The following is a 22,555-nucleotide window of genomic DNA, read 5'->3' as shown; positions in this document are numbered from 1 at the left end:
CTCTTGACCAAATTGTTTTTCAATTTGAGCAGGCTCGTGCTGTCAGAGATGCTCTCCTTTCTTTTAAGTTGTGTTGGATTTACTGCTGTGTTAAATATTAATGATGCAAACAAATAAAACACAATCAATACGTTAATTTGCAATTTTATTTGGTCAGTTCTGAGGGGGCATCAACAACTTGGATGTTGTTGCGCTGTGTTGGGCGATCGAGCTGGCTTATGACATCCAGTTCACAAACGTGGAGGGCAGACACGCGTTGTCTTTGGACATAGCTGTGATCAAAAAAAGGACGGGAATTAATTCAGTTAAGCAGCTGACTTGCTCTTCATGTTTAACTTTAGTGTAGTTTTTACAGCAAGGGTATTCTCAAACAGCTGCTTTAATACTATAACAAATGCAGATGCAGTTTGTGGTAAGTGGTTTTATACAGAACTGTAAATCTCACAAAATATATACAACATGACAGACCAGACACAGTAAAAAAAACAATAATAAAAAAGGCTGCCCGCATTAGCATTAAGTTGAACTACTCCACTGCTAACCATAAAATCGCCCATCAGCCACTACTTTCTGCTGTCTTGGAATCCACAGTAACAACTGACCTAATCTCTTGCAATATTTATAGTTAAGGATAAACACGCTCATTAACATTTACACGTGAAATAAGGGTTTCCATGCGAAACTGGGTGTGGTTTTCCCGTGTGTTTTGTCAGTTACACGAGTAAATGAGATTTACCTTATCCCTCTCTCTGGCCGTTTTTATCGGCCACAAACCTGATTTACCCGAGTAATTCTCCCAAACGTGCACGTGCATCGCCATTTCACTTGTAAATTGACCCGCATGGAAACCCCATGTATGAGAAGCCCCTGCTTGCTTGAACCGAGGTTTGCCACAATATTATCTTTTTTGTTTTTTTAATTTGGGATCCAGGTTTGTTTTCATGAAGTGCGTTATACTATAGCGAGGGTGTACTGTATCTTAATTCAGCACCAGCACCCCCAAGACCCCACCACCGCTGCCCGCTCGCTCTACAGGGGAAACGGTAAAAAAATATATGAATACATCACGATTGCCACCTCTAAAGAAAACTCCGGATTTTTTTTCATTTTCAAAAGTTGGCAGATATGAAACATAAAAAGCTGAAGGAAACAGTTTATTATTATATAGATATAATCTGGTTCCTGCTTCTTGTCACGTAATACCAGTGTAAGAATCTCAAGACAGATAGCATTACAATTCTGCCCTCATTTAGTAATAATAACAATCATTATGTAGGAATCCAGTCAGCCTGTTTAAAATACTCAAATTAAGCAAAACATCCTTTGAAACCCAGTGAATCTCACAGGACTGTTCTGTATGAATGCAAATATACAAGTACATGAAATTGAGTTGCTTAGACTACCGTACCTTAATGATTCCAGTAACTTTAATACAATAATTGTTGTCTAATAAGTCTAATTAACGAATCTCATAGAGATAATTACAGTAGTAAGAAAGATGTACTTAGGGGGGAAAAAAGGATTATTGATGCAGGTGTTGGGCGGTTTAAGGAATTAAAAACGCAATATAATACTGCTTTGCCTAGGTGTTTACTGGTTAACAGTTGTTATTCATTATAAAAACTCAAAAGCTGATTGGTTAAAATGTATATCCCTATCATCTTTGCAATTGCAATAATACCCTCCTGGAACAGGGACAGCGTCCTGTCACTCACTTCTCGGGTTCATGAGTGCCTGCAGGAGAGCCAGGCACTGCCTGAGCTGTGCTACAGCTGATTGGCTGGCTGCAGAAGGAGCGTCTCGCTATAAAAGGGAAATGCAGACACACCCTTGGGGCTGATGAGCCACAGCATGACCATACTTTCTATGGAAGGAAACAAAAACCTAGCTAGCTGTGAGCAAGTGTCACTGGCCGCTGTGTGTGGAACCAGAGTCGTGGTTGAGACTAAAAAGATTAGCATTTAGTTTAGGGGGTTTTAAATCCCACTCATTTATTCAGGGGTGTGTCAGTCAGTGGACCCTCCCTTTACAATCGGAGCAGTGCTAAGCGATCTCAATGGCAACAAATCAAATTTTAGCTGATTTTTCCCCACTGCTTGTTTTGTTGCTTTGCATTTTCTTTACTCAGTGTATAGCCCAATCTTTCATTGTTGGTAGTGTCACTTGGTCTCTTTTTTTCTATTGTAAAAAAAATCCTTGGTGCCAACTCTGCATTTCAATGCCCACTTCCTTGACTCCATGTCTGTCATAAGAACATAAGAAAGTTAACAAACGAGAGGAGGCCATTTGGCCCATCTTGCTCGTTTGGTTGTTAGTAGCTTATTGATTCCAGAATCTCATCAAGCAGCTTATTGAAGGATCCCAGGGTGTCAGCTTCAATAACATTACTGGGGAGTTGGTTCCAGACCCTCACAATTCTCTGTGTAAAAAAGTGCCTCCTATTTTCTGTTCTGAATGCCCGTTTATCTAATCTCCATTTGTGACCCCTGGTCCTTGTTTCTTTTTTTCAGGTCGAAAAAGTCCCCAGGGTCGACATTGTCAATACCTTTTAGAACACCCCAGATCACACATTCCCCTTGGAAATTACCAGTGATATGGTATGGCAAATAACAACATTACATTACTGCCACAACAATAAGTATCTACTGTACCATAACTAAATATGGGTAAGCTTTAAATGCATACCAGTATACTGAATATATACAGTAGGTGCTTACACTGACAATATGATATATGTTTGTAAAACTACTGTTGTATTATTCTCCAAATCCAGTTATATTTATAGGGCACGTGAATTAAAACCCCAGTATCACCCTGTTGAGGTAGACTTGATTCACTTGGTAACCATTCCCTAAGCGTTTCTAAAATTGGTTATAGAAGAGCCATACTTCATGAAAATAATGTTTTCTCCAGGAAAAAAAAAACTGTTAAAATTTCTCAAACATAAAATACTGACTGATAAAATATCAATATCCGATTACTGGCATTTTATTGACACATTGAACGTGTAACAAAGGCACAGTGCAAATGTGTATCATCTAGGAAAATGAGTCCATATCAAAACAGTTAGACAGGTTAACAGGTTTTCTTGTGTTTACAGGCCTTGTTAACAGTTAATATGACTATATTGTACAGTGAATCACAATATTTATCTGTCACGTAACTTACTTGTGCTCTGTTTGTTGTTTTACCTTAGCTACGATTCAAAACCCAAAGCCCTGACTTAATCATAAATGCAGAAAACTGAATTATTATAACTGAAAACCATCTTCTTTCTCTGCATTCATTATTTCCCTATGTTTCTGTTAAAAACTGCCACCACTGCAGTGACCTTTTAAGGGTGTTGATGAAGGTGTTGCCTTGGAGCTCCTGCTGATGCTCTAGGCTTGAGAGTGGAAGCTGGGCCTTGGACTCATTCTAAGTCATCGAAGCACAATAACTATGTTGGGTGTTTACAGGTTTCATGCTGATTTCTTCAGCCTGGAACAAGCAAGTTCAAGTCTACCTTGTATCAGGTATGCATGCAGACTCTAAAGTGTACAACAATTTACCTTAAAGCCTAAGCTATTTCTGCCCTTTTCCACCAATCACAGTTTTATTTTCAGGAATGGTATCTTTATTGTGCTGATCTTCTCTGGGTTCGGTGAGTCAATCCCACAGCGCCCTCAAACATGCCCTGGAAGGACCTTAAGGGCTATTAAGGGGGTAGGGAGCAGTTCAGCCCACCTTGGCTGTTTTTGATTTAATTTTATTTATTTATTTATTTATTTTACTGAGGTCCCCAGTGCCACTTCTTGACACATTCTTAAAGCTAAGGGTTCCATTTATGCAAGCAGAGGCACAAAGGCACCTTACCAAACACTGTCATTTCTTTCTATAGAAATGTAAATTCTAAAATCACTTAGCGAAGTACAAAACGCTGAAGAAATAATGACACTGTATTGTTCTGTCAACAGTAATAAAATATAAAGTACCAAAAATTCAAAACAAAAAAATATATAATAATTGCTTAATCGTTGACAAATAAATTAAGTGTTGAAGTTTTAAGTCTGGAGAAACGCAGAGCCCTGTATCAAATAAAACTCACCTGTCGGCACTGATTCCTGACCAAGGATAGTGATTTAAAGACAGCAGAACAATCCCAGTTCAGAAGAAAAATAAAGTGTAGGATTACGTACAAAACAGCAGGCCGCAGCAGTAAGACGTGTGTGCTGTTGAAAACCCTGTTCACTGTGAGTTACAACACTGAACTCCATGCTACAGCGGTACCTGAGAGATTCATTTTCAACATTTACTTTGGACAACAAAATAACATTATAAAAGGCAATTCATATTTTTATTTATTTATTTATTTATTATTATTATTTTATGATGGCTGGCAATTGTAGATTACTTACAATGCATCTGATAAAAAATATTTCTGAATATGTAAATTGATTTGTTGCATAAACTGAAAAACAGAACTCCTGATAACCAATAACACATATTTGATCTGGTTCTTTATTTTGGCTCTTGGTATTAAATACATGTACTATTTCATATCTAGTGCATTACTAACCATCACTGGAATATGTGTTATTATTTTAACACCAATAATCTTTTATACATAATTAATAGAAAGTTAATTGTATGTGCTGTTATAATTAAACGTTATTTGCAGTATATAAAAATAATTCAAAGCACTTCATTTGAATTTAAAAAAAATGATATACACATATATATAATCTCCACCCACATACACACTTCTAAATTGTATAATACAGCAAGGCAAATAGTTCTAGTCTATTTTTGTTTTCCAAAACCATTCAAATGTAGGAACATGTATTCGATCTGAATGACTTATTAGACTACAGTGACAGAAGTCAGCACCACACACAATTTCTCTTAAATGTATACAGAAAAATCTAAAATGAAACAATGCGTTGAGCTTTTATACTAAGAAATGAAATAAAATTAACAAAAGTTTTGGGGGTGCAATTTCAGATATGTTTTCTAATAAACATAAATACAGGAAGTCTGAATCGCTGATTGGCTTTTTATTTCAATGAACTAGGAAGAAACCGGCTTGGAAGCTATCAGAACTTGTAGGGGCATGCAGTGACATTGTAGCCACCATTACCTTGAGGTATTTTTTGTGGCCTAACAGCTCTGCACCCAATGTACCAATGATTCATGCATTTAGAAGTACATCAGTTTCACCCAAAGCATGACTCAAACATCCCTCCCCACACAATAATATAGGAGTACAGTCGAAAGAACCACCAGGGGACTTACTGGCTAGCTGCAGTAAACACCACTTAGGCAGTCATTTGGGCATTGTGCTTGAGCAATCATGTAAAATCCATGGGTTTCTTTACAAGCCAGCAGTTTTGAGAATGCCCGGCACCTCCTGCTTTTCTAAAGACAGTTGATATTGAATAAGCCAGCACTTCTTGATGTCTAGGATCCTTTGCTATCCAGCAGCAAATAAGGTCCCGAGTCCCGGTACTGCATTCATGCCTTGACCTCCTTGTGAAAAGAAATACAACTTTCCTCAGTACTACGATTGGGCTCAATGCTGCAGCTCAGCGCTGTGGAGTTGGTCCTTCCTCTGTTTCTCCCACAGCTGATCATGTTCCGGAAGGTGTTGCGCATCTCTTGGTCCTTGTAGGAGTAAATGATGGGATTGATGATGGAATTCAACATGGCCAGCTGCAGGAACCACTGCTTCACATCCAGCAGCCTACAGCTGGAGCAGTGTAGACCGTCAAGCAAAAGGACAACCAGCCCAGGAGTCCAGCAGATTACAAAAACACCTAGAAGAGACATCATCATAAAATTACTCATGAATAATAGGGTGTAAAATCTGCCAGATTCCACATTCTAATAAGATATAGTATAGGGCTGTCAGTTAAGCCTCCAAATTGCAATCGATTAACTGGACACACAAAATCGAATCGTTCGAATAAGTATTGATGATTGTACCGCCCACATGCATTTTTGCTCCATTCCTCTACCCCCGATGTGATTATTTTAATATCACTGCAGTTCAGTAAAAGCTTGTGCACAACAATTGAATGCGAGGGGTAATTACACCTTGGAAGCGTCAGGAGAAGAAAAAAATAATAATATCATTCGCAACAAGCTTAAAGCAAGTTTAACATACTACAGGGGTGTTACTAAAATATTTATTCCAAACAGATTACAATACTTTAGAATGTAATCTATATAAACTCGACAAGACTTTATGAAAAACATATTTTTTTATTCGGTGACAGCTGCAGCATCACGCATTGCACCTTGTTAATACTGTACCACCTAACCTTCATTCACTAACTGATTTGCTTTCCACAACATGCATACATCATTTTTTTATTTTTTTTATTTTAACGTTATTGAATATTGTTAAATTTTCATTATATAACAGTTCATTTTGAAACTCCAAAGCTTCAATGTGCACAATTTATTTACAGGTGGTTTGCCAGGAACACAAGCCTGTCATCCTGCTCTGGGTTCAAGGTGGCACGCTTTTTTGTTTGTTTACATCGAATACACAGAGGGCCGTACTTACAAAGCATTTTCAAAACTGATTTGCTGGTAGGATGGGACTAGTTAACACGAGCAGGAAAAGAAGAGCACGTCCACTGCTTGTCTGGCAGAAATACTGTAAATAGCAAGGCAGGGTGTTTGGTGTAGTTTCGTTGATAAACTTAAATAATATTATTAACTATACGTGTTAACAAAAATGTAATTATTGAATCGATTTATATCGATGTATATAATGAGGAATGGAAAATTTTCGATTTAATTGTAGCAGCCCTAATATAGTACAATCTCTTATCAGCACAAAGACATTGTTTGTACAAATGGGCATTGGGATAAAGTGGAGTTTGGAAAATGTTAGGGGACTCATTAAACTGAATGAAATGCATGCTGACAGCAGCAGTAGAAACCAACTTCCCTATCATAATTCTGTGAGGTGTAAAACATTTCTAGCAGTTTCTGTATTTCTTATTCAAAGGGTTATCTGATTCTTTGATGAAAGTAACAAAAATAAAACAGCATTTTTATTACGGCACAGACTACAATCAAGAACTCTGCACATATCATTAATGTGAACAGGTTCTGCTACCAACTGGTTTGTATTAGCCTGAGTCTACTGTATTACTCCTACTGCTACATACAGCAGGGATGGAAATAAGACTCCTATTACATAGCAGTTTCACCCACTATAGGTTTTAAAATGAGCCTGATTAACACCAGTGTATAGGGAACAAGTGCAGGTGTGTCATATTAAACTCCTAGTAAAACCAGGAATGGATCAAACTGCTATGCAAAGTGAACCTTATTTCCATCCCTGTACAGTAGCTCATGTTTTGTAGTTATTTCATAGTTACATTTTCTAGCTGTGAAGATGACTTCAAAATGGCCACAGATTCATAATTAATTTGTATATATTGGCATTCAAAGAAATGTGTGACCAATGTAAGGTGTAACCGTGACCCACTTTACAGTGCAATTAAAACACCCACAGCACAAAACACCACAAAGAAAGAATGGAGTGCAAGACACAACCATCATTGTTTAATGTGAATAAAACCTCATAAAGTTTACAAAGGGCAGCTTCTTGAAAACACACTTATTCATAAAACAACATGCTACACCAGCTCAGGTTAATAATTCTGTACACTGTCTGCATTCAACCAAAGGGCATCTTGTCACTTTCTAGCTACACATTTTTTACCTGACAGTATAGCTAGCAGACACTCCTCCAAAGTATCAGACTGGCCTGTTGTGTTGCTCTTGGAACAGCTTGCCTTCTGCACTTATTTTCACACAAATAATTTACTGTAAATGGTGTTTTTGTCAATTTGGAATTCTAGGAGGCAGAGACAAGATTACAAGAACATGTAAAATGAAATGAATCATCAGTTTAAGTTTTTAGTTAATTTTTCTGTGTTATTTAATTTGAAGTTAACTGACTGTGGGCCCCAAAGACATTTTCTAATAAACATTCCCCGAGGTTAAACGATGCTTTGAAAATGTCTTAAAATTTGGTGAAGAAGGTCTTGTGTTTTAAAGAAACAACATATCCGATGACTACTGTGTCTATCAATGCTTTTTATAAAGGGACTTGGAGAGCAAATAGATGTGTTTTCACAAGCCAGTAGTGCAGGGCTGGCATTCTGTATGGATGGCATCTTTGAGTTTCTTTAAATGTATAGAACTTCAAAACACAGAATCAAAATTCTAAGGTAAGAAAGTCAAACTGACAGATGTTTGGGCTAATGCTTTCTTTGGTGCAGTGAGAGTACAAAGTACTTTGAAGAAAACACAAGCTGAAACATTTTTCTACTTAAAGGTAGTTTCACTCACAGGCACACAAGCTTCCTCCTTCTTGAAGTCTTCTAACTTCTGCTAAATAATTTTACTACCAAGTTTCATCACAGTTTAATAAGCTGTTTTAGCGATATACATGGGAAACTGAAAGACATATGTACCTACAAATCTTATATTTACTGTATACCATGTATTTATAAGGTTATACATTTAAAATAATTTAAAAAATGTAAACCTACAAACCTGCTATATTTGAACCAAACGTCCCTCGAGGGCACCTACAGCCATATCTATACATCCCAGGGATGGCAATAAGACTCCCATTGCATAGCAGTTTGATCCATTCCTGGTTTTACTAAGAGTTTATTAAGTCACACCTGTGCTTGTTAGCTCTACACTGGGGGTAATCAGGCTCATTTTAAAACCTGGAATGGTTGAAACTGCTATGCAATAGGAGTCTTATTACTATCCCTGCAATAAATTTGAAAGCTGCATGTTTCAAGTCTGTCAGGTATTCAGACACAATATCATAGCTGTCTGTGGAAACAAATTGAGACCAAGTGCTCAGTTCAGGTATTGCAGTGGTATCAATAACAGCAGGGGCGTTCATGTAACAGCATGCCCAGTTTTCTGTGCCTCCAAGCTGCTTTTTACTTTACCATGCCAATAACAACCAAAGAGTTTATTTCAGACTTTGCAAGCATTCACACCATGCCTATTAACATATAAGCAATGGTAGAATGACTGCTGAAAAAGTCATTTCAATGTGTGTATGCAATGTTTATGCTGTATTTGCATTAATAGCCATTATGTACTGCAGTGTATCCGCACCGTACAGTGCGTCTATTACAGAGAACCCACCACCGAGCGTCCATCACCGCGTGACCCAGTACAGCACAACCCCATCACCGCGGGACACCTTTACAGCGACAGACCGTCATCGCGAGCCCCGTTACAGCGCATCACAGTACACAACTTTGTAGCTATACTTGCTGCCTGCCCGAGATGCATTCAGGGTCTTAAGTTATTGTGAAGTAGCTGCATGGTTTGTTTCAAGTTATTGTTCTTTTTTTTTCTTTTTTACACATTACCTTAACAAGTTGCTCTTCTTCATTAAATACGTATTTTCTATGTAGAGCTTCGATAAAGGACACTTCAGAAGCAATTCATGTTCAAAGCACTTTTTAAATTCTCAGATATCCGCAAACTCTTTAACACCTCTCCCTCCCCCGCACCCCCTCCTGCTCCAACCCCTACACCCACTACATCCCCTACTAACTCACCCTCCTTCTCCACCTTCTTGCCCCTCTCAGACTCTGACCTCTCCTCCCTGCTCCAGGGTCACAAACCCACCACGTGTGCCTTGGACCCCCTCCCCACTCACCTCTTTCAAGCTGCTGCTCCTGCTCTACTCCCCTTCATCTCCTCCCTCCTCAACACCTCTCTACTTTCTGGTATCTTTCCCTCTGCCTTCAAAAAAGCCTCCATCCCTCCCCTCCTCAAAAAACCTACCCTCGACCCCACCTCCCTCCAGCGCTACCATCCTGTCTCCCTCCTACCCTTCCTCTCCAAAACCCTCAAGCGGACTGTACACCGCCAGCTCTCTGCTTTCCTGTCCAACCACTCTCTGCTTGACCCTCTCCAATCTGGCTTCCGCTCTGCTCACTCCACTGAAACCACCCTCCTGTCTGTCACCAACTCACTAAAGTGTGCCCGAGCTGCCTCTCTCTCCTCTGTCCTAATTCTCCTCGACCTCTCTGCTGCCTTTGACACTGTTGATCACTCTATTCTACTATCCTCTCTCGCTGACCTGGGGATCTCTGGCACTGCTCTGGCCTGGTTCCCCTCCTACCTCTCCAACCGCACTTACCAGGTAACCTGGCGTGGAGCAACCTCCACACCTCACCCTCTCTTAACTGGAGTCCCCCAAGGGTCAGTCTTGGGTCCTCTCCTATTCTCTCTCTACACCCGCTCCCTGGGCCCCCTCATCGCATCCTATGGTTTCTCATACCATTTCTATGCTAATGATGCTCAGATTTTCCTCTCCTTCCCCACCTCTGACTCCACCATCTCCTCCCGTATCTCTACCTGTCTGTCTGCTATTTCCTCCTGGATGCACTCGCATCACCTCAAACTCAACCTCTCTAAATCTGATCTCCTTTTCTTTCCCTCCTCCTCCCCCTCCTCTGATCTCTCTATCTCTGTTCCTCTGGAATCTACCACACTCTCTCCCTCTTCCTCCGCTAAGAACCTCGGAGTCACCCTGGACCCCTGCCTCTCTTATTCCCAGCACATCTCCACTCTGGCACGCACTTGCCGATTCTTCCCGAGCAACATCTGAAGAATCCGACCCTTCTTCACCAACTACGCTACCCAGCTCCTGGTCCAGGCCCTGGTACTCTCCCGCCTAGACTACTGCAACTCCCTCCTGGCTGGCCTCCCTGCGTCCGCCACCCGTCCGCTCAAGCTCATCCAGAACTCTGCTGCCCGCCTGGTGTTCTCTCTGCCTCGCTTCGCCCACGCTACTCCACTACTCCGCTCACTCCACTGGCTCCCGATCACCGCTCGCATCCAGTTCAAGACTCTTGTACTAGCCTACAGATGTCTTGACCAGACTGCACCCAGCTACCTCCAGACCCTCATCTCTCCCTACACCCCAACTCGACCTTTCCGCTCCACCTGCACTAGAAGACTGGCTCTACCTCCGCTACTCTCCCCTGCCTCCAGAGCCCGCTCCTTCTCCACCCTTGCTCCGCAGTGGTGGAATGACCTTCCTACAGATGTCAGGACTGCCCAGTCCCTGACCACATTCCGGTGCCTCCTTAAGACTCAGCTCTTCAAACAGCACCTGCAGAACTCCTCTGTTTGTATCCTGGGACACTATCACCCTTCATTTAAATGTGCTTTATTTTGCTCTTATCTGCCCCCTATTTTACTGCATTTAATCCTGTACTTCAGAATACTGTAATCTGCCAAGTGTTTAACCTGTAATATTTTGTATTTAATCATATCCTGATGTAACTATCACTATTATCTGCTGTATTATTGAATTGTGGTTTGTCACACTTGTACTTTGCTTGAACAAAAGTTATTGTATTTCTTGCTCTAAGTTTTATTGTATTACTTGTATTGTAACACTTGAAATGTATTTGCTTACGATTGTAAGTCGCCCTGGATAAGGAGGAGAAAAAATGGGTTTGTCTTCGTGGACATGCTGTTAGGATTAGGCTGTTATGTGACTCAGGTGATTTGGGAACCTACTGCAACAAAAACAGCTGTAAGGCTAGTAATAACTCCAAATGATCCTATGGTGTTCCTTCAATAACCACACAAAAACACCAACTCCTCAGTTCATTGCAAAATGCTTTTGACAAGCTTATCGCAGGAATATTTGAAGCATGAAGCTCAAGAGGCTGATTACTTTTTGTAGTCGTAGTGGTTTGATGACTTGCACCTGCATGTCTGACGTATAAAAGCCAATTTAAAAGTGAAACTAAATCGCATCTAATGTAAGTGGAACTCTCGATGCAGTAAAAACACTGTGGGACCTTTGGTAATTAAACTTTGTGAGCTATTTTTATTTGTATGTTCCCCCATGGCTTCATCCTGACATTCTCCAATGTAAACCCTAACATGAGTTACACGAAAGTTGTACATGTAACTTGGAATTGTTCAGAAAGATCATTTGAGTTAAGAGAAAGCTATTTGTCCCATAAATCCCAGCAGAAATGTATCCAGTGTCAAGTTTTTAGCGATTTATTGCAGGTACTGTATGCAATAAACTGTACTGTATATTATCCTTAACTAGCAATCAAAGTTAGCTGGAGTTCTCCTGTCGGAGGGCCCCATGGCAGCATATTAAATTTAATTCACTTGTTTAAATAATAATGCAAAACAGAAAAACACACCATAAAATGATAACTACAGAAATTAGTCTCTATAACCAAATAGTTATAACTACTTTATATGATAACACATGGATGTGTTATTAAGTCAGTGGTTATTAATGGCAAGAACATAACTAAACGGTGAAGGAAAATCAGCTTAAAGTAACAGGCTTTGCATAACCTCTATATTGAATGACGAAAGGCAGATTTAGTTGCATCTGACAGTAACTATAAACACATTATGTGCTGTCCACAACAAACTGACTGAAATATTTAAAGAAGATTTTTAGGGGTCCATTTGAGAAACCCATTACAATGGGAAAAACTGGAAAAACTGCTGCCCGTCACAGTGACTGGAGAATAAATATGTGAAAAAGTTTTATAAAAAAAAAAAAACCCTTCACTTAGCACCTGTATTTTTTAAAAAAAATTAAGCAGAAAATGAAACAACGTAGTTTATAACAATTTATTTTCAAAAGTTTTTTTAACATTCATATTTCACTTAATAATTTTTAAATTAAAATATTTTACACAATACTTCTTACCGTAACTGTAAACTACAGGTATACAGCGTGAATTAAAGCATTTTGTCTGAAGATAGGAGGGTGTGCAAACTTACACAAGACCAACTGACATATCCAGAATAAAGAGCGCACATAAAAAACAATATACAAAAATACAAAAATAAACTTTTTGCTTTCATTTCAACTAACACACGCATGCTTTAAGGCAGGAACTGACAAATCACTCTGTGCCTTTAAAAGGCATAGAGGCGCACTAGAGGCACACTCATTTGCTCGTGTTAGTGACAGTTAATGTTTCTAGCTGCCTGTCACAGACCTTTTGCTGCCAGTCAAACTGACAGACGGCTTCAGTTTGCTTTTGAAACCGTCTCTGACTGGTATTTGCCAGTTAACGGAAATGCTGAATACAGGATTCAACATGCTATTTCTTATCTGACGCCAGCCTGTGTAAACTGTGCCCTTGAGTGAAGTACTGTATAACAAAGATAACTGTGCTGCGGTTTATAATGTACCAGAATAGACAGCTCCTCCATAACATCCCTATCTGTTGGGCACGAAAGAAGTTTAATTTAACAAAGGCCTTCATTCTTCAAAATGTCTGCACCGCTCAAACACGTAAGATAAATAAACTCCAGGAAACTAATTAATGGAGCTCTGTTTTGGTAGAACCCCCTTTCAACTTCAACCAAAAAATGTTTAAAATACTAACGTAGTATTTAAAACTTACTACTTAGTTCCTTTTTTTATTTGACTTAAGAAGCACTGACACAAGCCCCAAATCTCTTCATAAGTTCTGTAGTTCAGCACATTATTGATTTTTATAAATACTATAATATGGAGTGGTTTCGGTTCAATGCATTAGAATACTGTAATGTGTAAAGTGCATGCCCTGCTAACAAAAAACAACACATGAGGTCAAGGAGGCTGTGCAAGAGACCAAGTAAAAAGCAAGAATAAAGATTTCTTGCTTGCATAAACCTGCACAATCCTTGTGATTTTTAAAGTCCAGAGCTTAGTACAGTTATTGTGCATGTGCATCAACTTAATTTTACTGATACTGATTGTATTTATTAATGAAATAATCAGGTTAATGGCTCTACTGTTATACTCTCCTCACTAAAGTAAAAATCTACATTTACATGCAATGTCAAAAAATGAATTTAAGCCACCACAGTGGTACCATTATACTAATTGCTCAAGTTATTGTAGCTGCCCTTGAGCTACCATTGTTTCTTAGTGCAGTACCATTGCATTGCCATTGTAGTGCCACTGCATTAAGTGAACATCATTTGGTAACGTTTCATTCAAGCATAATGCCTACTGTGTCATCCTAGAGCAGTGGTTCTCAACCCTGGTCCTGGGGACCCAATGTCCTGCTGGTTTTTGTTCCAACTGAGCTCTCAATTACTTAATTGAAACCTTAACTGAACTAATAATTAGCTTAATTTGACTTTTTACAATTGTTTAGCTTACAAAAAGTTGGAGAATTCAAGTTCCTTATATAATTTTATGTTTAACTTGGAACCTCCAACTGTTTAAAATAATTAAAAAGCTCTGATTAGGCAAATTATAGTTAAATTAAGGGTTCAATTAAGTAATTCATCACCTTTGAGGTCTCCCTGGAGACTCTCCATAATATTCCAAATCTGGCTGGGTGAAGACCTTCACAGTCCCTCATCTAGCTTCTCAGCCACTGTACAAAATGGTTGCTCCCTCTGGATAGCTTTAGAAGCTCATTCCTCATCAATGTACAAAGGGCATCATTTTTTGCTTTTTAAAAAGTTTTGAATTCAAACAGAACACTGTAATTTTGCAGATAATAAACACCGGGTTTGGCGTCTGACTGCAGGTATTTATGTTTTCCTTACCCGTGCAGCTGCTGATCTAAGCCAAGGTGGCCACAGTCCGATCTTAAAAGACCTGAGCATGTTTCCATGAAAGCAGTCTGTTAATGCATTTGCCTTTCAAAAACAAGGATTGGAAGAACACAGAGTCACGGTTGGAGCTTTTGAGTCTCCAGTGCTGACTAAATAACACCTCTAAGAAATACTCTTTATTAAGCTCAATCATTTTATACAGCAGGGCATGCTGTTTAAATGCTGGCAGTGCCTAATACCTCATATTTCATTGTATGTTATCCAAGGCTTCCCAGAGTGGTGACATGTCTGCTGGTTTCAGCTCAAATGGCCCGCAGAATAAAAAAGACTTGTAAACCACTCCAGGTATTACACAGCAGGACATGAGATTGAATACATTGTTCTACAGCTGTGGCATTTAACTGGTGTGTGCTAACTAGTGGAAATTCAGACAGCCCTAGATATAGCTTCCTAATGGTAGACTTGTTTCATTTAGAGGTATTTATTGCACTGGTATTGAGTAATTATTTATAAAAAATGTCAATAAAAATAGTTATAGTTTAAGCATGAAGCACAAAAGTCAGGAAATTCTTTACAAAATAAGACAATAAATTAACTTCAGGGGTGCAGCTTGAAGCCACAAAAGTCAGGAAATGCCATACCACAGGTTAGGCTTTAAGCATAGACACTAAGATGTGTTGGGCAGGGTAGTATTCAGTGATAAGGGGATCAGTGAAAATGGCAGAAGTAAGAAATGTAATTTTAAAACCTTTGTAAGGTTTTATATAAATTGTAGTGGTGCAATTGGCAACCTAATTTCGTATTTGATTATCGTGTAGGCATTTATCAATGATAATCAATTCATTGATGTTTTATTTTTCAAAATAAAGAAGAAACATTCGGTTTTTTTATGCAATATGTAATATGTAATTGAATCTTGGGAAACTTAAGGACAGATGTCAATAATCGATGCATCAATTAACTGTTGCACCACTAATTGAGAATTGAGAAATCATTGAAACTCTGTCTCTGAACATACTGTGACTCAGAGAGCAGTTATGACCTTAGGCAGATGACACTTGTTAATGCGTGAGTTGTTTCTAGTCAAAAAGCTGATTTTGAGCATATGCTCAAACCACAATCAACCCAGCTAAACTGGTTCTAAAGCACAAACTTCTGCTAAAGGTGGCACAGTGTACTTTTGGTGCCGCATCGCGGGGCATCTCCTTGTGCGCCTCCAGTAAAGAGGAGCCAACTCTGTTCACTGGTGAACGTAGGATATTTCCACTCCATCTAGATGGAGTTCAACTCCCAGTGGGCAGTAATTTTCTAAGTATATTAATTATTGTAAAAAGGTATTTCGTTGCTTGAATATCACCTGTTGAGACCTGTAGGTTTACCCATATCTTTGTTGCTCAAGATTCCATCTGCCGAGACCTATTGCTTACAGTATTGTTATGATTGCGTCCTGTACTGTCTTTGGATTTGCTTTGTTCCTGAATAACACTCTTTTGATTGAAGTTACCTGAAGAAGACTGACTTATTATTTTTAAGAAGAAAAGAAGAGGCAGACTGCATTTGCTGTGCTTAAACCCAAACTAAAAACTTTGTGGAAACCCTGTTTAAGAAAGCTGCACAACAGCATTTGTCGTGAAAGGCCAAATTAGAACATAGACAGACACTTTTAAGTAAAAATGTTAGGCTTATTTGTATTTTTCAATGGAAACCCCTCCACTGAGAATAGGACATTGTTAATGGCCCCTTTATTATGTTTATTTACTCTGTAGTCTGCACTGGAACTTTATAATGTGACTTTTCAAGTTCTGACAATAATATACCCACAGCAACACACAACAGAAGTGTATGTGCCACATAAACACATAAACATAGCACCAACTAACTCACTAGCTGTTCAGATAACCTTGAACCTTCTTTTCAAACTGACACATGCACAGTAGCACAGTCATCAATTTTTCAATAGTGTTTCAGTGTTTATGAGTCATTTTAGTAGCCGCTAAAAAAGGACCCTAGTTAATAAGTGTGGCGAAAGAGGGGAAGAACTGACACTGATGCTCAGTAGGATTTGAGTCAGCTGCATTAGGGAGCTGCGCCCTGCTGCGTGAGAATGATCGATGCTGTAAGATTCTCAGGCAGCTAGTGGGCTACAATGAAGCCTGTTTGATAAAAAGGAACCTCTGACAATAGGGACTGTTCATTGTCAGGTACAGTCAACATGGAGAAGCTGAGCTGCTTTGAATACCTCCTTATGTACCACAAAGTTAAAGATGGACAGTCCAACACATTCATAGGACTTAGTCAGAGTAATGTTACAGTCCTGGGTAGGGGAATATTGTACAGCCCTTGTATGGCAAACCTTTTTGTTAGGATTTTTAAGTGTTTATATTTTGACTAGTTTTATGAAAGTCAGATCTGTATGAAACAATCATGATTATACAAACAATTGGACATAACCAATATGAAATTACATCCACTGAAAATGTAAATAATACAGTGTAAAGTACAAATTTAAGCCCCCCCACCCCCACCTTCATAAAAATGTAAATATACTTGGTCCATCTCACCTAGAACTGTCATCACCGTCTTTATGAGCTTGATAGGGGTTCTCTTGCGACTTATAGAGCCTTTGGTGTGAGGCGATAGGACGATAATTTTCTTCTTCACATACATATAGATCCTCATGTAAGCAACCACCATGATAAAAAAGACCAAAAGGTTGGAGACTGACCAGAAAACCAGGTAACTCCGACTATAAATGGGTGCCAGTATCGAGCAGTCGTCAAGGCTACAGATGCAATTCCACCCCAAACTGGGCACAGCGGCCATGAAAATAGAAACTGCCCACACCATGATAATTAAGACAGTCACTCTGCGTTTTGTGAGGTCGCTGTGCACCGTCATTTTCATTACAGAGATGTAGCGTTCCAGCGCAATGACCAGCAGGTTTGCTAAGGAGGCTGAGAGGCTTGTGTCCAGTAGACCCTGCCGCAGAAACCAGCGATGCACAGTGAGTGTTTTGGAGACAGGCCCCGTGTTGAACATAAGGTACACATAGGCTATTCCGGCAAAAAAGTCTGATGCCGCTAAATTAGCAAGTAGGTAATAGAAGGGAAAGTGGAATCGCTTGTTGGTGATCACTGCTGCTATGACCATTGCATTCGACAGGAAGATAAAGAAGCAGAATATCGAACCAAAAACCAGAATAATGATGAGTCTGGCCCCCGACCAATCATCTTCAGTCTTGCTGTTGCTGTGGTTGTAGAAGAATTCCATCTTCTTTTCATAGTGGCACACGTTCATGATGGCTGCCTGTTAGCTTTCCTGCGGAGCAAGATGATCTAGACAAAACAATAGTGTTATTGCTCAAACTGCACACAAAATAAATAAGAAAGAATGGCTACATGCAGACAACATTCGTTACACTGTATGCCTACTTATTCAAGGCATCAAATTGATGAGACTAAAGTTTGAATGAGCAATGAAAAATAATCAGTACTTCATCCAACACAATGCCTGTACGAGTAATACATAAAATGTTCTGAATAATGCATTCATATAACCAAATACAATGTCATAAAATATTCATATAAAACTAAATATTGTCGTCTTTGTGAAGAAAATGAAACCCTCTTTTTTGGCACTCTATAATGTTACATGCACGATCAAATATGAAGTCAATATCAAAGAGTATCTGGTCTACACATACATCCGGAAACCAAAATGGCATATGCAATCCAAAAGCAATATTGTGATCAAGGTCACAGCCCACAGTGATTATTTAATCCTGCAAATATACTTTCTCATGAGGTATTGAAATTGTGTTTGCAGTGAACTCATCAAACATGATGGGTGTGTGCTTATTTAAGAAATGTATACAAATCTTGTTCAACATATAAAATCATAATAAGCATGGCATTATACATTTCTTGAATAGTTTTCCCTAAATTATCCTGATAACCTTTTAGACAATCTGGTATTTTAGTAGCTTAAATTAGGGATTTTACTGTAGTGTGGTAGTGCTGTAAATGGAAGAGTAGGGGCTGAGCTGATGTGGGGGCCCCAGGCAAAGGCTAAGGCGTTGGACCCTCCTTTCTCCCTCCTCCACATTGGATGACTTCCACTGTTATTTTGCTTGGAAAATCACTTTAAAATTTCAGAATGTGAACTAAAAGATCAGTAGGCCGAGTTATTGTTTTACGTATCTATTAAAAGATAATGATATCATTTTATATTAACAATTGTGATACAAATAAACAGTGTCATGAACTAGACAATGACACTTTAAGGTGACATATGTATAACTTATGATTTTTTGTATAAAATTTATGTTTTTCACTACTCTGTAGATATGACCTAAATTAGCCTAGTGGGGCCCCAGGCAGTTGCCCTGGTTGCTAGACCTTAAAACTGGCTCTGGCTGGGGGTGCCACTTACAAATAGACAGGAATGACATTGGAAATGACATGCTTTCTGTAATATGTAAAAGCTACAACTCCCTTTGCAAACCAGTTTCGGCCACAATGTTGCTCATTGCAAATCTGACAAACTTTGATGGGGTGGATAGTAGGTAATTGTACAGTACTTGGTTGACAAGTGCTTCTATATCCAAAGTGCAACTGATTTCAAATGTTTCACTGGAGTAGTCTTAAAAGTGATACCAGGCTTTGCCACATTCACCACGTCAGAGACAATGATCATTGTGCAATAGTCGCAAAAGCCCCTCTAAATCAGGTTAAACTTGTCACATGAATTCAGTGCTATCCTGGCTACTGTATGGGGCACTACTCCTTATTGACTATGTCATGGGTGGTATTTCTGTTTATTTTTGGAATATTAAACACTAATGTGTGGTTGGTATAGTTTCAGGACATACTGTTCAAAACATACATAAATGTACAAAATATGGCACATACATTCTGCATGCATGTTTGTTTTAAATGGCTTGGAGCACGATGTGTAATCATGTACAGCACACACATATGATTTGTATGCATTATTAAAAGTACATAGTATTTCTGAATACCCTTCAGGAAATGTAGTTAACAGCGTATATTACATGTACATAATACGTATTTTTATTAAAATGAACCCTGACAGTTGATATATTAGCTGACAAAACCAATTATTGGTATGGTGCACTATTGAATTTATATTGAATGGACACGTTGTACTAGCTAAAAGGAACCCACCAGTATACCACCGTAAAGCATAGTAAAATAACTACAGATAATACGTTTCAGCACGGTCAATCACAGAGAGGTACTGTATGGTAGACCACACTATGGTACACAATGGTAACATTAGTAAATGAATACAATACAATGAGATTGCCTAAACCATAAATGACAAAGGGGTTATGATTTCATATTAACAAAAAAACAAGGCTGTAGAAGTTTCCGAATTGAACGCAAAATGTAACGTGTTTACCTGCACCACCCTGTTGCATAGGCATTTCCATCGAAATACCGCTTTCGTTTTTAAAAGTATTAACTCGTTTGTGCTAAACCCATTAAAACAAAATAAAACACAAACAAAGTGACAGCAGTTTGTCGATTCATTGAGGTTAAAAAGTCCAATTAGATCATAAGATTTGAACAGCTTGGAAAGGCGTACTTGGTAAACCTAAACATGCAATTTAACAGTCGTTATGCTGGCTTGGTTTTTCTTTAAAAAAATCTAAACAAGTATGTCAATAAAATCTACATTTATTATATTAAACTTTGAAAAAATATTGTCTATTTAAGTCAGTTCTTAACACAAACAAAAAGTCGTCCATACGTACCGACAGTCTAACTTCCTTTAAATGTATTGTGTCCGACTTCTGTTTATTTATAGCATCTATATAGCATGTTCAAAGGTTCCCTGATTCAGCTTTCTAACTGCTCACAACTCTCCAATCTTCTGCCTGTCTCCTCCCTTGCACTTCGTACTCTTGGCTTTGTTCCATTTCTCTGTCAACTCTGCAAAGGAGGAGCCAGAGAATAATAATAACTTTGGCAAGAGGAAGCAAGCGTGGGGGCAGACATATGTCACGCTAACGATACTCTTTAAAACAGCCCATGTTGTATGCAGTGCTGGTAGACACCCCTCCCCTCAAAAAGAAACTACAGATTACTGCAAGAAAACCTTAGAATTGCACATAATAATAATACCTCTAGAAAAAATGTGTCGAGCGAAGTGAGAAGAAATTTTTTTTTTTTTAGTATCAGTATTAGTATCAGGGTTCCTGTTTTTCTATTTGCAAACACGCACAATTAGACTTATCAATATCTACTGAATTCATGCAAGTAGATACTTAATGCAAGTAGCACTGAAATCCAAATAAATAAATAATACGAAGCACGTCATGTTAAATCATATTACAGTAGATTCTAGTTAATTACATAGCCCGCGTGCCTAACACTGCAACTGGTACATTTAATTGTATACCATTGTAAAGTCAATTTCTTATGAAAATGTACATTTGTTCCTCGTAATTGTATATTCTGGTTTAATGCATAACACTGGAATGTGCATGTGCATATTTTTTAAAAGTTAACAGAAATATGCAATTATCAGGTATGCAATTAATTGTAAAATCATTGACACAACAAAGCAAGCTAGATAACAATACTGACAAGTTACCTCTCATCAGCAAAATAACATTCAAGTTGTTTTTGTTTTTTTCTATAAATGTCTTTTTGTTCTTCATTTTCCAGACCGTATTCACTGACTGGCACAACATCTGAATAGGGAATCTGAGAATACCTGAACGCCAATTAAAATATTGCTTTTTTTCTAAAACAAATTAGACAAATTCACGTTTTATTTGTAGATTGAACTTGAGGTGACATTTAATAGTAAATGCCTCCGTCTCGCATGCGACTTTTGCACTACTCCCCCTTTATCAGTGCTGTCATATTGGCGGTTTTCCCAGAGTGCGGCGGGGCGGGGTATTTAGCACGTGACAACGTCACTCCCCGTCTTGTTTTCTGGAGCTCTGCAGGACAGTAAAATTACGAATCACACAAACGCTAAGTTATTTTTTTTATTTGTCACCAATTTAAGAACGGTATCAGTACAATTACAAATGTTTTTGAATGTCTATCTGCCGTCAGTTTTGGACAATTTAATTTTACACTACATTGTGAATGTCTTTTTCCTGGACCTACTGTATATGACCTTGTCAGATTAAAAAAACAAAAAAACAAAAAAACAAAAAGCGGTTCTTGTACTGCTGTAAGTTGTGAGAAAAAAACAAGAAGTGTCTGGTGTAATAGTTAATAACATTACTTACTTTTTTGTTTGTTTGTTTTTGTTAAAGCAACTTTAAACCTGTGTTTATAAAGTTAGGTTACTCACGTAACCCTGGTTCCATGAAAGAGAAGATGACCACCAACGATATTATGTATGGGATATGCCTGCCCATTGGGTAGGTATGGCTGAGCTCTCTATATCAGAGCAGCCGGTAGTCTGCTTCCTGGGATGACGCACTCGGTCCCACCCACCGAGGGATTAAAACCGTCATACTGAGGAAGCCATTTCTCTTTTTCCATCGAACCCGTGAGGGCGACCAATGCGACCTCTCGGTTGGTGGTCGTCTTCTCTTTCAGGGAACCAGGGTTACATGAGTAACCTAACGTTCCCTTTCAATTTGAAGATGACCACCAACGACATTATGTATGGGATGATGTATACCAGAGCCGTCGCGAAGGAGAAAGAACGGCAGCATATGAGGGATGCATCAGAACTGCTTAACCCCACGGTTAGCGGTGTGAGCTTACACCCTCAAGGACCCTTGTGCCTAACAAAGGCAGGGCACTAACTACCATATTAAGGCGGTAGAACCTGGAGAAAGTATGCGGCATAGCCCAGCTAGCCGCAGTACAAATATCGGACAGTGAGGCCCCTCTGAAGAGGGCCCAAGATGTAGCCAACCCTCTAGTGGCGTGTGCGGCCATCCTCCCAGGTG

At 38.9% G+C, this 22,555-nt stretch overlaps 1 protein-coding gene across 1 annotated transcript; it reads right to left on the bottom strand.

Moving 5' to 3' along the window:
• Nucleotides 1–4,353: 4,353 nt before the first annotated feature.
• Nucleotides 4,354–21,431, bottom strand: LOC117417482 (lysophosphatidic acid receptor 3-like). Its single transcript, XM_034029655.3, has 4 exons — nt 21,229–21,431; nt 20,387–20,564; nt 17,169–17,942; nt 4,354–5,795 (listed from the first exon to the last, which is right to left on the bottom strand). Exons 3-4 carry the CDS (start codon nt 17,902–17,904, stop codon nt 5,494–5,496), a joined length of 1,038 nt encoding a protein of 345 aa, XP_033885546.1. The 5' UTR covers nt 17,905–17,942; nt 20,387–20,564; nt 21,229–21,431; the 3' UTR covers nt 4,354–5,493.
• Nucleotides 21,432–22,555: the final 1,124 nt, after the last annotated feature.

This window comes from Acipenser ruthenus, chromosome 12 (assembly GCF_902713425.1).
Source record: "Acipenser ruthenus chromosome 12, fAciRut3.2 maternal haplotype, whole genome shotgun sequence".
In the NCBI taxonomy this organism is placed as follows: domain Eukaryota; kingdom Metazoa; phylum Chordata; class Actinopteri; order Acipenseriformes; family Acipenseridae; genus Acipenser; species Acipenser ruthenus.
This window is presented reverse-complemented; position numbering and strand designations above follow the sequence as displayed.